Source organism: Ursus americanus, chromosome 17, assembly GCF_024610735.1.
Source record: "Ursus americanus isolate L20-20 chromosome 17, mUrsAme1.1.p, whole genome shotgun sequence".
Lineage (NCBI taxonomy): Eukaryota > Metazoa > Chordata > Mammalia > Carnivora > Ursidae > Ursus > Ursus americanus.
Window position 1 is genome coordinate 8,251,148 of NC_142143.1, and position 22,098 is coordinate 8,273,245.

Sequence of the window (22,098 nt, forward strand, 5' to 3'; positions counted from 1 at the left end):
AATATGAGTAACCTGAAGAGGACGGGTTTCAGCCCATTAAAGCCTGCGAGTCGTAGTTCCATCCCGGTGACAGGCTGCCCTGGGTTCTGGCAGACAGCTTTCCCGACAGCCCATATGGAAACCAGCAAGTGTATTTAGAGTAGAAAGCAATGGAAATGGCCTGGAGGCCCAGTTATAGAAGAGTGGTTGTACAATATTATCATCAATCCGTTACAGTGGCATCTTACACCGGCACTGAAAAATATGCTTTTAAAGGGTCTTAACTGACAGAAGCACTGCTCATGGTAAATAATGTTAAGAGACACAGAGCAATATAAAAATGTGTAGATAACATGTTAGTTATGAAAAGTACACACACACATGCACACACAGCCAGGAAAAGAACAAACTGAAATGTCAGCAGTTATCTTTAGGTTGTGGGATTACGGGTTAATTTGTTTTTCTCCTTCTATTTCTCAACTGTACTACAATAAAATTGTTGCTATTATCATATGCAGATCAATATAATTAACCTACATTTTAAAAAACCAGAGGTTTCCATATACTTAGAGCCGCCTCTGAGGGTGAGACTGTTAGGCCGGTTCAGGAGCAGGTGAAAGCCCAGAGCCCAAGTCGTGGCGGCACGATGGAGAGTCACCAGAGCTGGAGTCCTCCCCACGTGGGGACAGCAGCGAGATTACACACCAGGGGCTCCCTCTTACCTTCCTTGTCCACGCGGAAACCGAACTCATCGTAGCGGAACTCTGGTGGTTCCACTGACTCTTCCTTCTAGAACCAGGATTAGGAAGAGTCAGTTATATGGCCACCAGTCTGGGACCACAGATTCTAGAAGATGCCACCCACATTGCTGCCTGCTGAAACTGAAATGCCGGCCTTCAAGACTCAGATCAAAAGCCACCCCTTCCTTGAAGCCTCTGTGGTCATCACTCAGCTACAAGGGCCACCACCTTCTCAAACTGGCCCAGCATTTTCCTTGTTCTCCTCAGAGGTCAAAGATAGTAAGATCAAGGTAAGAAACATATTTTATGCATTTCTTTGTCCTAATAATACTGAGCACACTGTGCCTAATACTTTTCCTCCAACCTAATGACTAATTCCCAGAGGACGTGGAGCTAAGATGCCATCTCTGATGGTGGCTTCTGAGCCCACGTGAACACAGTGGGGTGGCTACCCACCCCCAGGAAGTCTAAAGCAGTGGGTTCCCTTTGGTACCACAGCCTGGGTACAGAGCTGTACCTGCGTGTACTTGGCCAACGTTTCCTGGGGCCACATGCTCGGAGTCAGGGCTGAGAAGGGGCCACTGGCAGAAGGTATGTGGTTTCCTAAAATCAAGGAGGACCAGGAATGGAAATTAAGAAAGTGCAGAGCATTCAGGGGGAAAATTCAAGGTGCGGCATCCCCCACTCCCCCTCCCAAAAAGGGCCTTGGCAGAAAAGGGACTGCACCATTAAAGGTGGGATGGATGGGGAAGGGGAAGAGACCTAAAAATGAGCAACCTTCTGGAGGAAGGAAAAGAAAAAAAGCAGCATGTTACAAAACATAACCAAAGTTCATCTCCTTGCTTCTTCCCTCATCCAAGTGTGAGGATTTGCAGGCTAGAGGGAGGGGAGAGCACGAGAGATTCAGGGAACCTAGAGATCTGAGCCATGAAAAGTTGTGGTAACCCTGGATGCAGGGAGGAGGACCTCCTCCTTTCTCACACTCTTATCCTCAAAGGTCTGTCCTACTTCCGGACCACTGGATGGGCCCTCCAGGGCGAGACCCTCCCCTCTTTTTGGACAGCCTCTCACCCATTTCCAGCCCAGGGCCTGCCTCCCACCTGACATTGTGTGGAGAGGCGGGGCAAGTCTTCTGCAAATCCACACTCAGAAGGCTTCCTAGCTTATTGTCTTACAGCTGGAAAGCTCCTCAGGCTTCATCTGGTCCAGAAACATCTGCCCTGGTAGGAAAGCAGAGGGGAAAGTCATTATAATGCAGCCCCTCTCCAAGGAGTCATTTCCATTCACTGCTCTGATTTTGCTGGCCAAGGGGCAGTGAGAAGGAAAAGTCACACTTGAAAGAAATGTCTCCTATTCTGAACATTTTGTCTGGGAGAGGATACATGAAGCACTCTGAAGAAGCTACAAAACCAATGTTAACCGCTCTGCGAGCCAAGGGGAGTGCCCTCTCAGTTCCTTTATGAAAGGAGGGAGTCACACATACAGGCTTCCTGGTGCCCTAGGCTCAGGCAAATGCTTCTTCAAAAGGAAAAGAAAAACCAGCCAAACCTCCATGAAGAGGTTTCCCTGAGCTAGAATCTTTGAGGAACCATTTAGATTATACAACTTAGCCTCTGAGTCAATACCTGGAATTCACCTCAACACTGACATTTTCCCCTTCACCAAACCGTCCACTCTACCACATCCTCCACTAGCCTTATAGCTGGGAAACCAGGTCTCAATCTGATCCAGATCTTTCCTGTTGCCGCTGAAATTCCTGCCTCCCTCCCTTTTCTGTCCTCTCAAAAAATGACAACAGTAAAAAAACAAAATGGGCAAATACATTTCTCCAAAGACATGTAAATGGCCAATGAGCAGGTAAAAAGATTATTCATCGGGCAAATGCAAATTGAAACCTCAGTGAGGTACCATTTCACACAAGATGGCTATAATCAAAAATACAGACCGTTAAGTGTGGACGAGGATGCAGAGAAAGTAGAACCCTTACATTGTTGGTGGTGTGTGAAATATAAAATGGAGCAGCTGCTGTTGAGAACAGTCTGGCAGTTTGTCAAAAAGGTAAACATGGAGTTCCCATATGACCCAGTAATTCCACTCCTGTAGTTACTCACCCAAGAGAAATGAAAGCATGTCCATCCACCCAGAAACTTGTACACGAATGTTCACAGCATTGTTCATTATTGCCAAAAAGGAGAAACAAGCCAACTGATGAATGGATATACAAAATGTCTGGACTGTCCATACAGTGGAAAATTACTCAGCTGTAAAAAGGAGCGAAGTACTGATACATGTGGCTCTATCAATGAACCCTGAGAACATTATGCTTAGTGACAGAGGCCACTCACAAGAGGGTGAATACTGTATGATTCTATTTCAGTGAAATGTCCAAAAGAGGCAAATCCATGGGTAGAAAGTAGGTTAGTGGCTGCCAAGGGTTGGGAGAGACAGGACTGCAGTGACCACTAACAGGGTTTCCATTTGGAGGAGATAAAAAATGTTCTAGAATGGAATGGTGGTAATAATTGCACAACAGTATGAAATACTAAAAACCACTGAACTGCACACTTAAAAATGGTGAATTTTATAGCATGTGAATTATATCTTAATTTTAAGAAAGAAAAAGCCACCAATTGGGGTGTCCTCTAACTCTCTAACTTCTCATTTCTAACCTGCTCCTAGTAGATCTAGAAAGAAGCTGTTATTACCTGAGCTTCAGCAGAAATGCAGTTTCTGAACCAGTTTCCTCAGCCTTTTCTGAATATTAAGCCTTTTATTTCCAACTGTGGAATGAAAGGCTTGGACTCCGTGAAAGAAACGAGAGAGGTAGCAATAAGGCGATGTGGCTGAAATATTTTAGGGCAAGCTGCCTTCCAGTTTTTGAAATCATGTTCTTCCAGATCAAGACCTAAAGAAACGTCTTCTCCTGCCATTTTTCAGGGGGTTGCTGCTGTCCCGGCCCACAGCAGTGCCTCACCGTCTCCACGCCCTCTGCCACAGAATTCTGGTAGACAGAAGGGTCAGGTGACTGACAAAGAAGCAAAAAAGGAAAATCAAAGGGAGTGTTGGGAAAACATCACCTAATGGACCCTTAACTTGAGCATATATTCACAGTGGGCATGTGAAGAAATCCCTGTTCTCTTTAAAGACACATTTGCAAACTTGGGGGCAAAAGAATCCTCTTGTAGCTCGTAAGGGCAGTTCAACTGGTCACCAACCTGCACTCCCGCCTCAGACACACCCCAACCATGCCACATTTGGCCTAAATGCCCATCAGGGAAGCCTTGCTGCCCAGCTGGGAAAGCTGCTCCCTCTTACTTCCAGACAAGAACCACTGAGAGCCAGATAGCAGAATCCACTTCCCTAACAGGTCAGCCATCCTAGGCTTGTCTCTGTTCTGCCTAAGGATAATAATGAAAACAGAGTGTCTTCCCGGCACCTGGGTGGCTCAGTGGTTAGGTGTCCGACTCTTGATTTTGGTTCGGGTCATGATCTCAGGGTTTTGGGACTGAGCCCTGCATGGGGCTCTGTGCTCAGCAGGGAGTCTGCTTGAGGATGCTCTCCCTCTGCCCCTGCCCCCACTTGTGTGCGTGCATGCGCTAATAAATAAATCCTAAAAAAAAAAAAAAGAATGTCTTCCTTCAGTATAACAGATTTGTAGGGCCAGATTTGAATGAGAATCTTGTGCTGATGGAACAATACATATTTTTACATTAAAGGGAATGAACTTTTAAAATCACGTCATCATTCAATCCTTATCACGCATTTTGAAGTAGATACCTCTACTAGTTATACAGAAGAAGCCTAGAAGAGACCCACGTACAGTTTTCCAAACAGACCCCAACAATGTACCTCCTACAAAACCCACTACCTCCCCATCCTGCCTGGTGAACCGATGTCACACAGTCACCAGCTAGATCATCACGAGCATCCTCATCACTGATGCCACAAAGGTAGTGATTTGGTGGTTTTTTCCGGAGGGACAGAGAAAGTGTGAAGGAAGCAGGCGTTGCTGATAGTGGAGGAAACGAGCTGTCTCCAGCTGTGGAGAACTGAGGGGGCCAACAAGACAAATCTCGGTTTGCCCCCACTCATTCATTCACTCAACAAACATTTACTGAGTGCTACCACAATCCAAGCAGAGATGCAACAGTGAAAATCGAAAGTCCCAGGTGTTACATTAGAGAATCAGACAATAAACATAAAAATAGCTGAGTCAGATCATGACAAACTACAGTACATAAGAAAAATAAAGAAGGTAAAGTATAGAGAGTACAGAAGAGAGGGGTTATATGTCATAAAGTGGTCAGGAAAAGCCCTCTGAGGATAAGGTGGCATCTGAGCAAAGACCAAAACAGAAGTGAGGGATCAAGTCACATGGCTGAGGGAAGAGGGATCCAGGCAGAAGGCGGAGCAAGTGCAAAGCCTCTGGGGCAGGAACATATCTGGAATGCTGGAGCAGCAACAAGGTGGCCAGCGGATTGGGAATGAGGAGAACAAGAGCAAACGCCGGTGGGAGACACAGCAGGTGTCACGGAAGGCCTGACCGTGTGTGCAGACTTTGGATCTTATTCGCAGTGAGGTGGGCATCACGGCAGGGTTCTAAGCAGAGGTGAACCTGAATCCGACTTAAGTTTTAAAAGCTCTCTGGCTGCTGTGCAGAGAAGGCTGCAAGCAGGAGGCTTGCCGGTGACATTGGTGGGAATGACACTGACTTTGCTACAGTGGGACCAGCAAGAAATGGTCACACACACATATATATGTGTCACATCTCCCACGGACTGCTCTGAGTCTCCAAGTTCCCAGTAGGAGCCGGATGTGATATTACTAAGCTGGGCGGGCAGGTTTTTCCTGCCTCTGGTCGCTATGGAAACCTGCCCGAAAGCAGTCGTCTGGAAGGCAGTAAAAGCAGCTAAGGAGTTAGCCACGTCACCAGCTGCCCTGCTGTTGTCACCGGGGTACTGAGATGCAAACTTTTGAAAACAAGGATCAACACAAGCAACTCTGAGGTGCTACAGAAAGAATTTTTTAAATTAAATTTACATGCTTAAAGGCATCTTTTTACTCTGCCGCCAGTATATTTCTCCCTAGTCTGCCAATCGTACAATTTCCTGTAAGGCAAATTTTGTTCACAAAGCAAAGACAGTCCGATGTCGCTGTAAATGTGCGTGTGTTGGGAAGGGGGGGTGCTCGCTCTTGCTACAGATCAAGGAGATTTTATCCTTCACCCACTTTTGACCTACTATTCTAATTTTCTTGACAATACTGCAGGGTTACCACAAGTATTCTAAGAGGGCTGAGATCCTAAAAAATGTTTTTCTCTGTGAGAAAATGACAGGACACAGAAAACTATTGATAATAACTAACTGGGAGAGAGACGCACAAAGCCAGGGGAGTCTCAAGAAAGGCTGGAGTAAGATGATAATGGAACTACTATAAATGCTTTAAAAAATCAAAATCTTGGGGCATGTGGGTGGCTCCATTGGTTAAGTGTCTGACTCTTGATCTCAGCTCAGGTCTTGATCTCAGGGTTGAGAGTTCAATCCCTGCGTTGGGCTCCATGCTGGGCGTGGAGCCTACTTAAAAAAAAAAAAAAAAATTAAAATCTTTAAGATCTAAATATGAGATCTGTGGGGCACCTGGGTGGCTCAGACAGTTAAGCATCTGTCTTTGGCTCAGGTCATGATCCCATAATCAGGTCATGATCCTGGGACTGAGCCCTGCATTGAGCTCCCTGCTCAGTGGGGAGCCCACTTCTCCCCTTCCCGCTCCCCCTGCTTGTGCTTTCTCTCTCTCTCTCTCTCAAATAAGTAAATAAATAAAATCTTAAAAATAAATAAATATGAGATCTGAAACCATAAAACTCCTAGAAGAAAACATAGGCAGTAAATTGAAATTGGCCTTAGCAACATTTTTTGTAGATAGGTCCCTGAGGCAAGGGAAACGAAAGCAAAAATAGAACTATTGGGACTATACAAAACAAAAAGCTTCTGCACGAGGTAAGAAACCATCAACGAAACAAACAAAAAAACAACCTATTGAATGGGAGCAGACATCTGCAAATGACATATCCAGTAGACGGTTAGTATCCAAAATATATAAAGAATTTACACAACTCAACACCAAAAAACCCCAAATAATTTGATTAAAAAATAGGCAGAGGACCCAAACAGTTTTCCAAAGACGACATACAGATGGCCAACAGACAAACAAAAGGATGTTCCACATCACTCATCATCAGGGAAATGCAAATCGAAACCACAATGAGACATCATCTTACATCTGTCAGAATTCGTAGAATCAAAAAGACAAGAGGATGTGGAGAAAAAAGAATCCTTGTGCAGTGTTGGTATGAATGCAAACTGGTGTAGTCACCATGGAAAACAGTATGGAAGTTCCTCAAAAAATTATGAGAAATACTATACTACAGACAGGGAGGCAACCCAACTGTTCATTGATAGATGAATGGATAGGGAAGACATAATGTTCACCCACAGACACATGCAGGTGCATATGCGTGTGTGTGCTTGCATGCACGCGCGCACACACACACACACAAACACAACTGGAATACTACTCATCCATAAAAAGGATGAGGTCTTGCCATTTTGACAGCATGGACGGACATAGAGGGTATTATCCTAAGTGAAATAACTCAGAGAAAGACAAATACCACATGATTTCACTTTATGTGGACTCTAGAAAACAAAACAAGCAAACGAACAGCAAAAACAGACCCATAAATACGGAGAACAAATTGATGGTTGCCAGAGGTGGGCAAAATGGGGGAAGAGCAGTGGGAGATACCAGCTTCCCGCTATGGAATGAATAAGTCATGGGGATGAAAGTACAGCATGAGGAATATAGTTAATAGTAGTGCAACAGCTTTACAGGACAGTTGGTAGCTACACCTGTGGTGAGCACGGCATAACATACAGACTTATCAAATCACTATGTTGTGCACTTGAAACTAATTGAACATTGTGTGTCAACTATACTTCAACAAAAAAAAGCTTCACAACCACTCTTCCCTCTGATAACCCCTTTCTCCCAAGCTCCAGACTAATATTTCCAGCTGTTTCCTATGGCCAACATTATCTTTCTGAAATGCAAACCTGTTCCCTGATCTCCTGCTTATTAACTCACACCCAGAATAAGGGCCATATTCTCTAACAATACAAGGTCCTATACGACCTGGTTCTACCCCTCTCTCATCATCCCCACCTTTACCTTACGCTACAGTGACGCTGGCCTACTCCTATCATCTGCCCACATGTCTCCATTCTTTAGTCTCTGATGGTCTTCTTACTTGTCAGGTAGACTCTTATTCATACTGACTCAAATGAAATAACACATTGTCATAGAAAGAAGCCTTCTACAGTAGCCAGCCTCCAAGATGGCCCCAAATGTTTCTACCTCCTGGTATTCACACCCTTGTGTTGGCCCTCTCCACAGTGAGCCACAGCTAACCTCTGTGACCAATTATGGCAGCAGTGACCATGTGTAACTTTCAAGGACAGGCCACAAATGGCATTGCAGCTTCCACCTTGGTCTCCTGAATCACACGCTCTGGGGGAAGTCAGCTGCCATGCTGTAAGGACACTCAAGGAGCCCAATGGAGAGGCACCAACTTTGTAAGCCACTTCACTGAACCACCTTGGAAGTAGATCTCCTAGCCCCAAGCCTGACTGCAGGCCCAGACTAATTCATCCAACAGCAACATCATGAGAGACTCTCCTCTCTCATGAACCAGAATCTCCCTACTGAGATGCTCCTGAGTTTCTGATCCATAGAAACTGTTAAGAGATAATAAATGGGGGCGCCTGGGTGGCACAGCGGTTGAGCGTCTGCCTTTGGCTCAGGGCGTGATCCCGGTGTTGTGGGATCGAGCCCCACATCAGGCTCCTCTGCTGGAAGCCTGCTTCTTCCTCTCCCACTCCCCCTGCTTGTGTTCCCTCCCTCGCTGGCTGTCTCTATCTCTGTCGAATAAATAAAATATTAAAAAAAAAAAAGAGATAATAAATGATTATTTCTGTATTAAGCCACTAAGTTTTAGGGTGATTTGTTATGCATCAAAGATAGCTAATATACATTTGAAGTGACTCTTCTCTGCCTTGAGTTGAGGTTCTCTCCCTATGCTCCTATATGGCCGTATGAATAAGTCCATCACAGCATTTACCTCATAGCATTTTTATCCCTTTTTCTTTTTAAGCCAACTGACTCCCCAAGACTAAACTGCATCTTGTTTCCCTTCTGCACTCAGAAGTCTCTCAATAAGCATTTGTTAGATAAATTAGACAAATGAATGAACATCAGCAAATGAAAAAAAAAAAGTAAATAAAAGTCACATTTCACACCACAGTAATCTAACTGGTGTTTTATTTACCCCAAATCTCCCTTCTTCTGGGTGTCTGGAAAACAGCAACCTCCCTACCACACTGACCCCACACTTTTTGAGACTGCTTCCTTTACTCTGTTTTTTTAAGATTTTATTTATTTGTTTGAGGGGGGGCAGAGGGAGAGGGAGAAGCAGGCTCCCCTCTGAGCAGGAAGCCTGATGTGGGGGCTCGATCGACCTGAGCCAAAGGCAGACACTTAATTGACTGAGCCACCCAGGTGCCCCTACTCACTCTTTCTGAGTACACAATTCTGGGAAGCTGTTTACATTTACATGACTTCATCTCTTTGAGCCTAGTTGACTGGTTCTGGGTGAACACAGACTTGAACTGGACCAATCATTAACACTCAATAGCCACTGCCGAACACGATGAGACCAGGCATGAGCACCTTTCCCAAAATGGGCCTAACGAGTCCCTTCTTGGAGGTTTTAAAGAGACCCAGAGAGCCGTGGAGGTCAGCCTCTTTGGTGATGGAAGCATTCATATATATATATATATATATATTCATATATATATATATTCATATATATATATATATGAACACATATGAATGTGTGTGTACATACATATGTATAATTATATGTATTTACATATACATGAATATAAACATACATAAAATTGCTTTTTAAAATATAATTCTTGGGATGCCTTACTGGCTGAGTTGGTAGAGCATATTAGGCTCTTGATCTCGGGGTTATGAGTTCAAGCTCCATATTGGGCATGGAGCCTATTTAAAAAAAAGAATAAAATAAAATACTCAGTGCTGGTAAAAACTAGTTTTGTGATAGAAAATTAGTTCATTCATGAATTGTTTATTCTCCTGGAAACTTAAGGAAATAATTCAGTAGAAGCAAAAAGGTATGTGCATGAAAATGTTTACTTCAGCATGAAGTAAATATGAAAATATATGAAAAATGAAAAAACATGAAAATAATTTAAATGTCAAACATAGGGGAATTAATCAAATTTTGGGATAGGGACACAATAAAATGTGAGTCAATCACTTCATATTCCAACCATGGACTCCCGCACCTCGCCAAGATGGAGTAACAAGGGCTGGATTTACTTTCCCAGCTTCAACACCTACAACAGAAAAATACATAAAACAATGGTTTCCAAACACTGGAAGACAGGCAGGACAGGACAGTGAACCCTGAGAGAGAGAAAACAAATGAGGTGAACCCTATGATCATTTCAGTTCCCACATGGGGAGAGTTTGCAGGCTGGCCCAGGAGTCAGAGTGAAGAGCTAGAGGAGGCCAGAGTAGAAAAGAAATGGAGAAGGGAGGCTTGCACAAACAGAGAACTTCAGAAATCTGCAGAGGGTATCCCCAGTCTTTATCTGAATATTGGTCAGAGCATGTGTGTGAGGAATGTACCCAAGGTTGGGGAAAGAAACACCTGATAGGAACATGAGGAATCCCTGATGCTCATCCCACTGTGTCATTGTAATGCATTCTCCCTTTTACATACCGTGGAATGCAATTTGCTAAAACTGTGTTAAGAATTTCTACATCTATGTATGAAGGACATATGATCTCTAGTTTTATTTCCAAGTAATGCCTTTTTTTGGTGTTGGTATCAGGACAATGTTTGCTTTATAGAATGGTATTACTTCTTTCTTAAATATTAAGTAAAAATCACCAATGAAGCCTTCTGTGCCTGGAGTTTTCTTTGTGGAAAGGTTTCCAAGTATAATTTATTTAATAGAGTTAAGGTGATTCAGATAGTCTTTTTCTTCTTGAGTGAGCTTTGGTAGTTTGAGCACTTTCAAGGAATTTGTCCATTATCTAAGTCATTGAATTTATTAGTGAATTTAATGCAAAGTGTGCAAAGAACAAAAAAATATCATAGGTAGCAAAGACAACAGAAATCAGTTAAGTGGAAACAAAAATATAGAGGAAAACCCAATGAAACCAAAATCTGCTCCTTTGAGAAGATCAATAAAATCAATAAACCTCTGACAGAGTGAACCAGAAAAAAAGTGAGAAGACACAGATTATCAAAGTGAGGAATGAAAGAGGATATATCACTACAGATCCTAGAGACATTAAAAGGATAATAAAAGAATATTATGAACATTTTATGCCAATAAGTTCCACAATGCATAAAAAGAACAATACATCATGACCAAGTGGGACTCGATCTGCAGCAGGATCTGCAGATCATGACCTGAGCTGAAGGCAGGTGCTTAACCAACTGAGCCACCCAGGCACCCTTAAAAAAAAATCTTAATGATGAAAGACTGAATGCCATACCCCTAAGAACTGGAAACAAGTAAAGGATATTTTCAAAATCCCAGAAGGATTTCTGGAGAAACTGACAATCTGATTCCAAAATTTAAATGTATGAGCAAAAGAACTGGAATACTCAAAATAATTTTGAAAAAGCAGAAAGCTAGAGAACTGACACTACCTGATTTCAATACTTACTATAAAACTACAGTACAGTGTGGCACTGGCAAAACAACAGACATACAGAACAATGGAAGAGAATACGCAATTCAGAAATAAAGCCATACATATTGCTAATTAACATTATGGGTTGAATTGTGTTTCCCCAAAAAGATATGTTGATGTCCCAACCCCCAATATGACCTTATTTGGAAATTGGGTCTTTGTAATTTAACCAACTTAAGAGGACATCATTAAGGTGAGCCCTAATTCCAGTTCCCACGTGGGAACTGGAAGGGGAAATCTGGACATAGACATATACAGAGGGAAGACAATGGTTAGAGACACCAGGAGAATACCATGGGAAGCAGAGACTGGAACTACACTGTAACAAGCCAGGAGTATCTGGGACTACCCGAAGCTGGAAGAGGCAAGAAAAGATCTTTCTTCTACAGGTTTCAGAGTGAGCAAGGCCCTGATGACACCTTGATTCCAGACTTCTGGCCTCTAAAACTGTGAGAAAATATTATTGTCATTCTGAATCATCCAGTCTGTGATACTTTACAATGGCAGCCCTAGAAATGATTACAATTAATTTTCAGCAAAAATATAAAGGCAAAACAAGGGAGCAAAGATAGTCATTTCAACAAATGGTCCTAGAAAAATTGGATAGCTATTTGCAAAAAAAAATTAACTTTAATCCATACCTCACACCATATACAAAAAATTAACTCAAAATGGATCACAGGTCTAAATGTAAAACCTAACACTAAAACTTCTACTTTTAACATGATTTATTTGTTTGTTTCTCATTTTAGAGAGAGAGAGAGGGCGCAGGGTGGAGGGGCAGAGAGAATCTTAAGCAGACTCTGCACTGAGCATGGAGCCCACTGCGGGGCTCGATCTCACCACGATGAGATCAAGACCTGAGCTGAAACCAAGAGTCAGACACTCAACCACGCCACCCAGGTGCCCCTAATTTTTTTTTTTTAAGTAAGCTCTAAGCCCAATGTAGGGCTCAAAGTTGTGACCCTGAAATGAGGAATTACATCCTCTATCAACTGAGCCAGCCAGGTTCTCTGAACACTAAAACTTCTAGAAGAAAACACAGGAAAAAATGTGACCTTGGTTAGGCAAAGATTACTTAGATTTTACACTAAAAGCATGATATATAAATGAAAAATATTGATAAATTGGACTTTATCAAATCAAAGCCACAGATGGTAAATATTTTTAAATCATATATCTGATAAGGGATATGTATCTGGAATATTATGAATTCTCAAAACTCAGTAAGCAAAAAAACAACCCAATTTACAAAGGGAGGGGTAAAGATTCAAATAGAAACATTTTCAGCAGTGCTCGGCTGGCTCTGGAAGAGAGTAAGACTCTTGATCTCCAGGTTGTGAGTTTGAGCCCCACAATGGGTGCAGAGATTATTTAAATGAATAGATAAAAAGAAACACTTTCAAATTAGATATACAGATGACAAGTGTGCAGAAATATACTCAACGTCACTTAGTCACTAGGGAAATGCAAATTAAAACCACAATGAGATATTACCACACACACATTAAATAGTTAAAATAAAACCCAAACACTACCACCAACAAAACCTAACGATATCAAGTGCTGATGAGAGTGCAGAGCAACTACAACTCTCCGACATTGCTGGTAGGAATGCAAACTGGTACAGCAATTTTGGAAGAGAGTTTGGAAGTTTCTTATAAAGCTAAACATAACTTATCATATAACCCAACAATCCTACTCCTAGGTATATTTATTTAAGTGAAACGAAAACTTTAGTTTACCCCAAAAATCTGTATGTAAATGTTTATAGCATCTTTATCCATAACCGCCAAAATCTGAAAACAACCCAAATGTCCTTTAACCGGTAAATGGATAAAGAGCTGTGATACATCCATATAATGATTACTAATCAGTTAAACAAACAAACAAACAAAACCCAAAGAAACAACTACTGACACATTTAACCACACAGATGAATTTCAAATGTATTATGCTAAGGAAAAGAAGTCAGACTGAAAAAGACACATACTGCAGGATTCCATCTTTAGGGCACCCCGGATAAAGCAAACTATAGGTACAGAATACAGACCACTAGTTTCTACAGGATGGGGGTAGGAGGAAGAGTTAACTACTTAGCTATACAGGGTAATCTTGGGAGGTGAGAGAACTGTTCTATATCTTGATAGTTGGTAATTACATGACAGTATGTATTTGTCAGAGCTTGCAGAACTGTACACTAAAAGGAGTGAATTTTATATGTAAATTATACCTTAAAAACATAAAAGAAGAAAAGAAACATTATGCTTAGTGAAAGAAGCCAGACACAGACTATAAAAATTCCAATTGTGGGGAATAAAGAAATGTGTATACTATTTTTATTTAACATTAAGTGAAAACATTTAACATTAAGTGAAAACAGAAATGCATAAATCCTTCAGTCATTCACTCCCCAAATATTTCCCCAACACATATTATGTGCTAGGGCAACAATGACTTACAAGCTAGAGGGGAAAACAAACAGAAAACAAATAAACAGATGGACAAATAAATGAGAATTCCTGAGTGTGGGAGGTACTCTGAATAATACAAAAGGCTGATGTGATATAGAATTCAGGGAAGGAATCTCTGAAGTACTATTTGGGCTGACACCTGAAGGACAGGAAACCAGCCCTGGAAATCTAGGAGTAGAGAGTCATGGACAGAAGAATGACAAATCCAAACACTCTGCTCTGATGTGGGTAAGAGCTTGGAGGAACAGAAAGAAGCCCGGTATAACTGAAACACAATGAACAAGAGAGGCAATGGTAAGAGGAAACGGGAGAGGTAGAGGCACCCAGATCACTAAGGGGTCACAGTGAAGGATTTAGATTTTAAGGACAGTGGGAATTCACAAAGGGCCCTAGATGTGGCTGTTGTGTGGCAAATGGCTTATGGAGAGACAAGCATAGATGTAGGGAGACAAGTGCAGAAGGGCAAGATCTAGGAAACAGATGAGAGTGGTGACAGTGGAGGTAGAGATGAAGAGAAGTGAATGGACTCAGAATAGAATCAGAGGAAGAACCAACAGGCCTTACTACTGGGCAGGATGTGATGAACAAAGAAAGGGAGCAAGCAAAAGTGAGGCCTAGGTTCCTGGTTTGAATCCTGGGATTATGAGGATGCCATTCACTTCTTATACAGAGGAGAGTGGAAAAGAAACAGGTTTGAAGGAAGAAGGGATTATGAGTTGAGAGATAATGTAAATATTTCTTAGATATCCAATTGGAGACAATAAGTAGGTGACTGGATATAAAAGTGTACATCTTCAGGGAACTGTCAGAACTAAAGAGATAAATTTGGGAGTCTTTCATTCATCTATCCAACCAACAAACTTTTCTGAGCAACTACTACGTGCCAGACACTGTTCCATGTGCTTGGGAGTGAACAAGTGCTAGCATATAAAACAAGACAGACAGAATTCTTACTCCCGCGAACCTGCAGTTTCCTCACCTGTAAAAGGGGGTGACAAATGAGAAAATGTAAAGAAATACTTATCACGATACCTGGCACATATGTGGTTACTAAATGCCAGCTATTAATATTAGTGACAGAAAACAGACAATAAGTAAATAAATGAATAAAGTAATTTCAGAGTAACGATATATACTATGAAGAAAATAACACAGACTAACAGGTTTCAGAGTAACACAAAAGGGCAGAAGAGCTACTTTTGATGGGTAGTTAGAGAAGGCCTGAGGAAATGACATTTCAGCTGACACCACAGAGATGACAAGGAACCGGCTCTGCAGAGACCTAGAAGGACAGCCCAAGCAGAAGAAATGGCTTATGCAAGGGTCTTAAAAAACAAGAGTTTATTACACTGAAGGAGTACCAGGCCAGTGTGTTGGAGGTAGAGTGATGAGGGGAACATAGCAGACAGCACTAGAGAGGCAGGCAGGAACTAGCCTACAGAGGGCCTACCACCCATGGCAAAAATGCTGGATTTTATTTTAATGGGAAGCAACTGGAGAGCTTTGAGCAGGGGCATGACACAGTCTGACTTAGGTTTAAAGAAATCACGTTGGCTACTGTGTGAAGAATGAACTACAGATGGGTTAAGGATGGAAGCTATCACAGTTGTCCAGGTGAGAGACAATATCTCTGACTAAAATAGTTGAGGTGGTGACAAGTAACTAGATTCCGGATATAATCTGGAGGTACAGAGGTGGATAACAGAGAATAAAGGAGGAAATCAATGATGACTTCTGGGTTTTGTGTATTAACGAAGATGAGGGAAGACTCGGGGGAGAGCAAGTTTCAGGGTTAGGAATCAAGAGATCTGCTTTGGTCATGCTAAGTTGGGATGCCTATTAGACCTCTAAGTGGAGATGTCAAGCAGACGATTGTATATATGAATATAAAGTTCACAGAAGTCAGTACTATATCTGGGAATCATTAGGACTAGATGTCATGGCCAAGCAGAGAATGCAGAATAGGGGGGCTAGAACCAAATCTCGGAACATTCCAATACTTAGAGGTTAGACAGGAAAAGGAACAGGAAATAAAATCTGAGGGGTGGCCGTTGTAGTAGAAGGAACACTAGCAGTGTGTAGTGCTGCAGAAATCAAGAGGAGGAGGTGATCGTCAGTGCCGTGTACCACCCAGAGGTCAAGTGATGAAAGGACAGAGAATGGGTTGGTGGTTCTGCAAGCTGGAGGTTTTTGGTAATCTTGACAAGAGTTTTAAGTTTTAATGTGAAGGTGAAAGTCCAACTGGAGTGAGCTGTAGAGAGGACAGCAAAGTGGAATCATCAGCATCAAGATGGTACATGATTTTACCCATTTAAAATACAATAGCTACATGCTGAAGGTACTATAAAAAAGAATATTGCTGGGTTAGGTGGTAGGAGTATGGGGCTTTTTGGTCTCAATTTTTAATATTTTCTTTTTTGAAAAAATACAGAGGTATTGCTTAAAAATAATTATATCACACAAAAACTTGTATCTGAACATTTATAGCAACATTATTTATAACAGCACAAAGTGGAAATAATCCAAATGTCCATCAACGGCTGCATGGATAAACAAAATGGATATATCCACGCAATGGAACATTACTCAGCCATAAAAAGAAATGAAGTACCAATAGAGGCTACAACATGAAACTTGAAAACATGCTCAGTGGAAGAATTCAGTCACCAGTCACAAAAGACCATGTACTGTATGATTCCACTGATGTGAAATGCCCAGTATAGGCAAATCCATAGAGATAGGAAGTAGATTAGTGGTTGCCAGGGGCTGGAGGGAGGGGGAAATGGGGAGTGACTGCTAGTGACTGGGGGTTTTCTTTTGGGGGTGATGAAAATATTCTGGAATTAGACAACAGTGATGGTTGCACGTCACAGTGAATATACTAAAAACCTCTGAAAGGGGTGACTTTTAGGGCACCTGGCTGGCTCAGTAGGTGAAGCATGTGACTCTTGGTCTCAGGATTATGAGTTCAAGCCCCATGCTGCATGTAGAAATTACTTAAAAACCAAAATCTTTTTTAAAAAGTGACTTTTATGGTAAATGAATTATATCTCAAATTTTTAAATTACAATTTTGTATAGTGGAACACTGAGGACCAAGGAAGTGTCCTCCATGAGCTCTTTCTGAGGTTCACAAACGGAGCCCTGAACTTACAGCAGCTATGTAGCTTCTCTAAATCTTGCCCTCTGCTTCCTCCAACAGAAATACTACTTATTACCTCAAATATCCATCTCTGCAGGGATTTAATGTTTACACAAAACCATAAAAAGCAAAAATGAAAAAAAAGGTGCAAACTATTAGAAATAGCTTATCTATAACTGTGAAAAGAATCCCTTTCTCTCTCATTTGTAACTAACACTTGACTCCCACCTCTCAGCATGAATTTGACATCTTAGCATCTTAGCAACCTGTGAAGTTAGGAAATCCCTAAGCTGCTAAAAGGTAAAGTCTGTCATCTTTCTAGTTACTGTAACAAGTTTTCCCCCCCAATAATCTAAGTAATCACTGGAAAAACAACTGACAATAGTTTAAAATTCAGACTTCCAAGGCACCAGGGTTTTTTGTTTTTTTTGTTTTTTGTTTTTGTTGTTTTTGTTTTGTTTTGAAGGATAAACCAAATCCTCAGTTGTCTGACTCCACTTGGGGCTGCCTTGCTTTCTAGTACATTCAAGTGCAACACTTTCTTTCCAAAGGCAAAGCCACTGAAAGCAGTTTAAAGGAAAAAAGATGCTTATAAACCAGGAGACTAGAAAACTACAGCAATTTACAAGATAGGCTATAAGGGAAAAATGCTATTTCCACATCCAAAACTCTTACAGAAATATTTCCCTATCCCCTGAATTTTCTCCACAGTTCAGGCACCACAACCTGAGCTGGGTCAGGTGGGACACTGGCTGTTAGAACCCAAGGCTCAGGAGCGCTTCTTTCCAACACCTCTGAACATTTTGCACAAGATCATTCTTTTCCCACTGAGAAGAGAGTAAGATGCAAACACAAATGATAAACCATAGCAGGATAAATCTGAGCTTCAGGTCAGAGGAAAATCTCCGGGGTATAAACACAGTTATTGGGTTTCTCATGGGAAGGGAAGTTCTGCACTCTTCCCTGAGTTTTGTACTTATGCAATATTAATGGAAATCAGAATTTAAAAAAATTCTGCCACAAGTCTGCCACCCCAATAAATCATTTTCTTCCCTTCTATGTTCTCTTTCGGTTTTCCCGTATATATGCCCTATGTTCTCTTTTGGTATTTCCCTATATATATATAATCTAACATTATAGATTTTAAAATATTTTTCTCTACTGAACACTAAGTAATCAGCATTGTCCCCAGTAACTGTGCAGTTTTCATAGCGATATAGTCTGTAAATGACCAATCTAGTTATCTGTTGATACATTTAAGAACCTAGAAGCAATATCTGCATTAAAAACAATGTTGTGAGGAACCCTCCCTTTGAAAAATTTTTAAATGAAATTAACAAATCTGTCTCATGGGGAGAGGATTTGGATTTTTGAAAATCTGCTTTTTCTACTTTAAAGTGTCAGCTTTATAAAAAGAAATCAAAGGGTGAGATTAGGTTAATAACAGATTATTGATATTAGAGTTTAATGTAGTGCCATTTGAAGTAAGGTAATTAACCCAATGACCCCTACACTTAAAATTTTACAATATTATAATTATAGCACAGTGAGGAATTACTATTTTAATAGTTGGCTCCAGAATGCTTCCCAGAGAGGGTGTTTATCTTTGTTCTGGAAAATACTCTGATAAGCTCCTTAAAGGCAGAAGGTAAACCTTGAAGGCACAGAAGAAAAAAGAGATCAACTGCCTAGCAAAAGAAATGAATAGAAATTTGGATGCAGGGGAGAACAGAACTACAAGTGGCCTGGACCATAAAGAGGAGGGGAAGAGAAGTCCAAAATCAAGATGAGGAGATGTATCCTTTGGAACAAAGTGACCTATGAGACATTAACACTCCGTGTGACTGAGGGTAGGGAGGCGTGGAGGGTGAGAACAGGATAATCCAAAACCCAAATGAAGTTGTGTTGTTGCAGGGTAAAAATCCCTTTACCATCCCTTATTTTCAGTAAAGCCAGCATCTTGTAAGAGCCTTGAAGGTGGTTTGGGGGAAAACCAAATAAAAGGTCTAAAAGTAGAGATAATAATACCTACTGTACAGAGTTGTTATGAGGACTAAATGAGTTAAATTTGAAAAATCCGGGGGAGGGTGTTGGAATTTTCACGTGACGTGGGCTGACAGAACTTGCGTCCATTTTATTAAAATTTCAAGATAAGGGATTTCAGCTGATTATGTAACACAAAAATTTTATCTCACTTCCTTAGATTTGTATATAAAATAACTACTTTTTAAAAATACAAGCTACAGTTCAACAATATTGTGGAGTTTATGGCTCCCTAACTTCACAATATTGTTCCCTTTCCCTTAAATAATCTCACCCATGGTTCTCAAACTGTGGAGTGCATCATAATCATCATCTGGAGGACTTTTTAAAACCCAAAAAGCTAATTTTTTCTTTTTAAGATTTTATTTTATTTTTTTTTTAAGATTTATTCATTTGAAAGAGAGAGCACACGAGCAGGGGGAGAGGCAGAGGGAGAGGAAGAAGCTAACTTCCCTCTGAGCTGGGAGCTCGGTCCCAGGACCTGGAGATCATGACCCCCGCCAGAGACAGATGCTTAACCATCTGAGCCACCGAGGCACCCTAAGATTTTATTTCTAAGTAATCTCTATACGCAATGTGGGGCTCAAACCTACAACCCCAAGATCAAGAGTTGCATGGTCTACTGACTGAGCCAGCCAGGTGCTGGCTCAATTTTTGAATCTGAAGGTCTGAGTAGAGTAAGACTATTCCTTTCTTACAAGTTCCCAGGTGACGTTGTTGCTATGGTCCAGGGAACACACTTTGAGAACCACTGGGCTAAACTACTCTTTGACCATTCTTTCAAATTCTAGTTCAGATGTGACTTCCTGGAACACCTTCCCCTTCCAACTTCCATGTCCCCTACCTCCATTCTCTGATAAAACTAATCACTGTACATGCTCCTATTGTTCCTTATTTCATACTAGACTGTAATTTACATATGTACAGATCTGCCCTACATCTGGTGCCTAGCCTAGTGCCTGACCCGTGGCAGGTGTTGACTATATGAGCAAACTCCCGGAAGATCCCCATGTACAACATGCTCCTTTGTAAGTTCCTGTGCTGGGCTGCTTCCGCTTGTAAGGCCCCCCACTTTACCTGACTTGTCATTCTCCAGGCTCAGCCCAGGCATTTCCTCCACGAGGAAGCCTTCTCTGACACACCTGCTGCCCCAGGTTTATGTCAGGTGCCCCTCTTCCTGTCTATCTATAACATATCATATAACATTTAATATACCATCTATAACATATCTATCTATAACATATTTATCTTAATAATAGCTACCATTCACTGCAGGCTTTCCAAGTGCCAGGAACTCTAATAAGCAGAGTTGGATTAAAATCTTTAGAGTTCCTGGGGCGCCTGGGTGGCTCAGTAGCTGTGTCTGCCTTCAGCTCAGGTCATGATCCTGGGGTCCTGCGATCCAGCCGTGCATAGGGCTCCCTGCGCAGCGGGGAGCCTGCTTCTCCCTCTCCCTCTGCCTGCCATTCCCCCTGCTTGTGCTCTCTCTCTGTCAAAAAATAAATAAAATCTTTTAAAAAATATATCTTTAGAGGTCCTTTTGTCAGGCCATTCCCACTTCTGGAAATTTATCCTACACTTCAGCAAAATGACTCCTATAGAAAGACACTCCCTACAGCATTGTTTGTGATGGCAAAATATTAGAAAACCTCAATAGTCACTGGTTAAATAACTTACACAGCATCTATGCAACGGTGTGCAGCTGTCAAAATACAATGGGTCAGTTATTTATGTGCTGATAGGGAATGATCTCCAAAACATACTGCTAAGTGAAAAAAGCAAGAAGCAAAACAGTGAGAAGAATAGTAAACATTTGTACAAAGAAGGGGAAGTTTTCACATAAAATTTAGAAGGCTGCATGTGAGAGTAGCTGGGTGGCGGAAAGACTTTTTACCTAATACCTTTTGAATTTTGAAGTATTTGAATGCATTACCTATTCAAACAAAGTTAAGCATGAAAAAAATTTAAAGACCTTCAGAAAGCCGTAGGATAAGAAAGATTAGGTGCTCCCCCTACTTAATCAATATAAAAATAAGTATGAGGAAGTCCAATGTTTAGATTTTCTCCAAAACGACTTCAGCTATGTTTCTATGAAATGTCTAATACCGAGTTCTTTCCATTTCCCCTTTGTATTCTGTGCCTCTGCTTTATTAGCGCCCTCAGCACATGCCTGGTCTACTAAAGGTCAATCCACAGCAGATGTTCATTAGATCCAGCGACAACACTCTAGTTCTTACCATACAGAGTGTGCAAGGGTCGTGACCCTTTAGTTCTCCTCCTGCCTTGCTGGCTGCTCCTGAGTCTCTTTCCCAGTTTCCTCCCATGCCGGTTCTTTTTTTTTCCCCCTAAGATTTTATTTATTTATCTGAGAGACAGAGAGCAAGCAAGCACGAGCAGGGTGAAAGGCAGAGGGAGCAGCAGACTCGCCGGTGAGCAGGGAGCCCGATGTGGGGCTTGATCCCTGGACTCCAGGATCATGACCCGAGGGGAAGGCAGACACTTAACCAACTGAGCCACCCAGGTGCCCCACCCCTGCCGGTTCTTAAAATGCCTTAATGTTCTGTTCTAGATCCTCCTCCAGGTCCCTGCACTCTCACTGACTCTCATGGCTTCAATTTATACCTACAGGCAGATGATCCCATTTCTATCTCCACAACATATTTCTCTACCAACTTCAGGTTTACATGTCCAACTGCCCACTGGGCCACTCCTCCACATTCCTCGAAATACCACGCTCTCAAATTAAGGCACTGTGAACCCTGCCCTCCTCCAGTGGCCCCTATCTCAGAAGACTGGCACTACAATCTATCTACCACTTTTCTAAGTCAGAATCGGGCCTCATGGTTAATGGATTCTCCTTCATCTTC

At 41.7% G+C, this 22,098-nt stretch overlaps 1 protein-coding gene across 3 annotated transcripts in view; it reads right to left on the minus strand.

Moving 5' to 3' along the window:
* Nucleotides 1–22,098, minus strand: part of SGSM3 (small G protein signaling modulator 3) — a 46,726-nt gene that overhangs the window by 8,011 nt on the left and 16,617 nt on the right. For 2 of the 3 annotated variants that reach the window (XM_045779742.2, XM_045779743.2), the window contains exons 2-4: nucleotides 1,820–1,939; nucleotides 1,237–1,322; nucleotides 702–768 (exon numbers count right to left, since the gene is read on the minus strand). In XM_045779742.2, the coding sequence (XP_045635698.1) occupies nucleotides 702–768; nucleotides 1,237–1,322; nucleotides 1,820–1,826 (160 nt within the window). In that variant the 5' untranslated portion in view covers nucleotides 1,827–1,939. The remainder of the gene's footprint in view (nucleotides 1–701; nucleotides 769–1,236; nucleotides 1,323–1,819; nucleotides 1,940–22,098) is intronic. The other variant, XM_087868684.1, reaches the window with a different exon arrangement.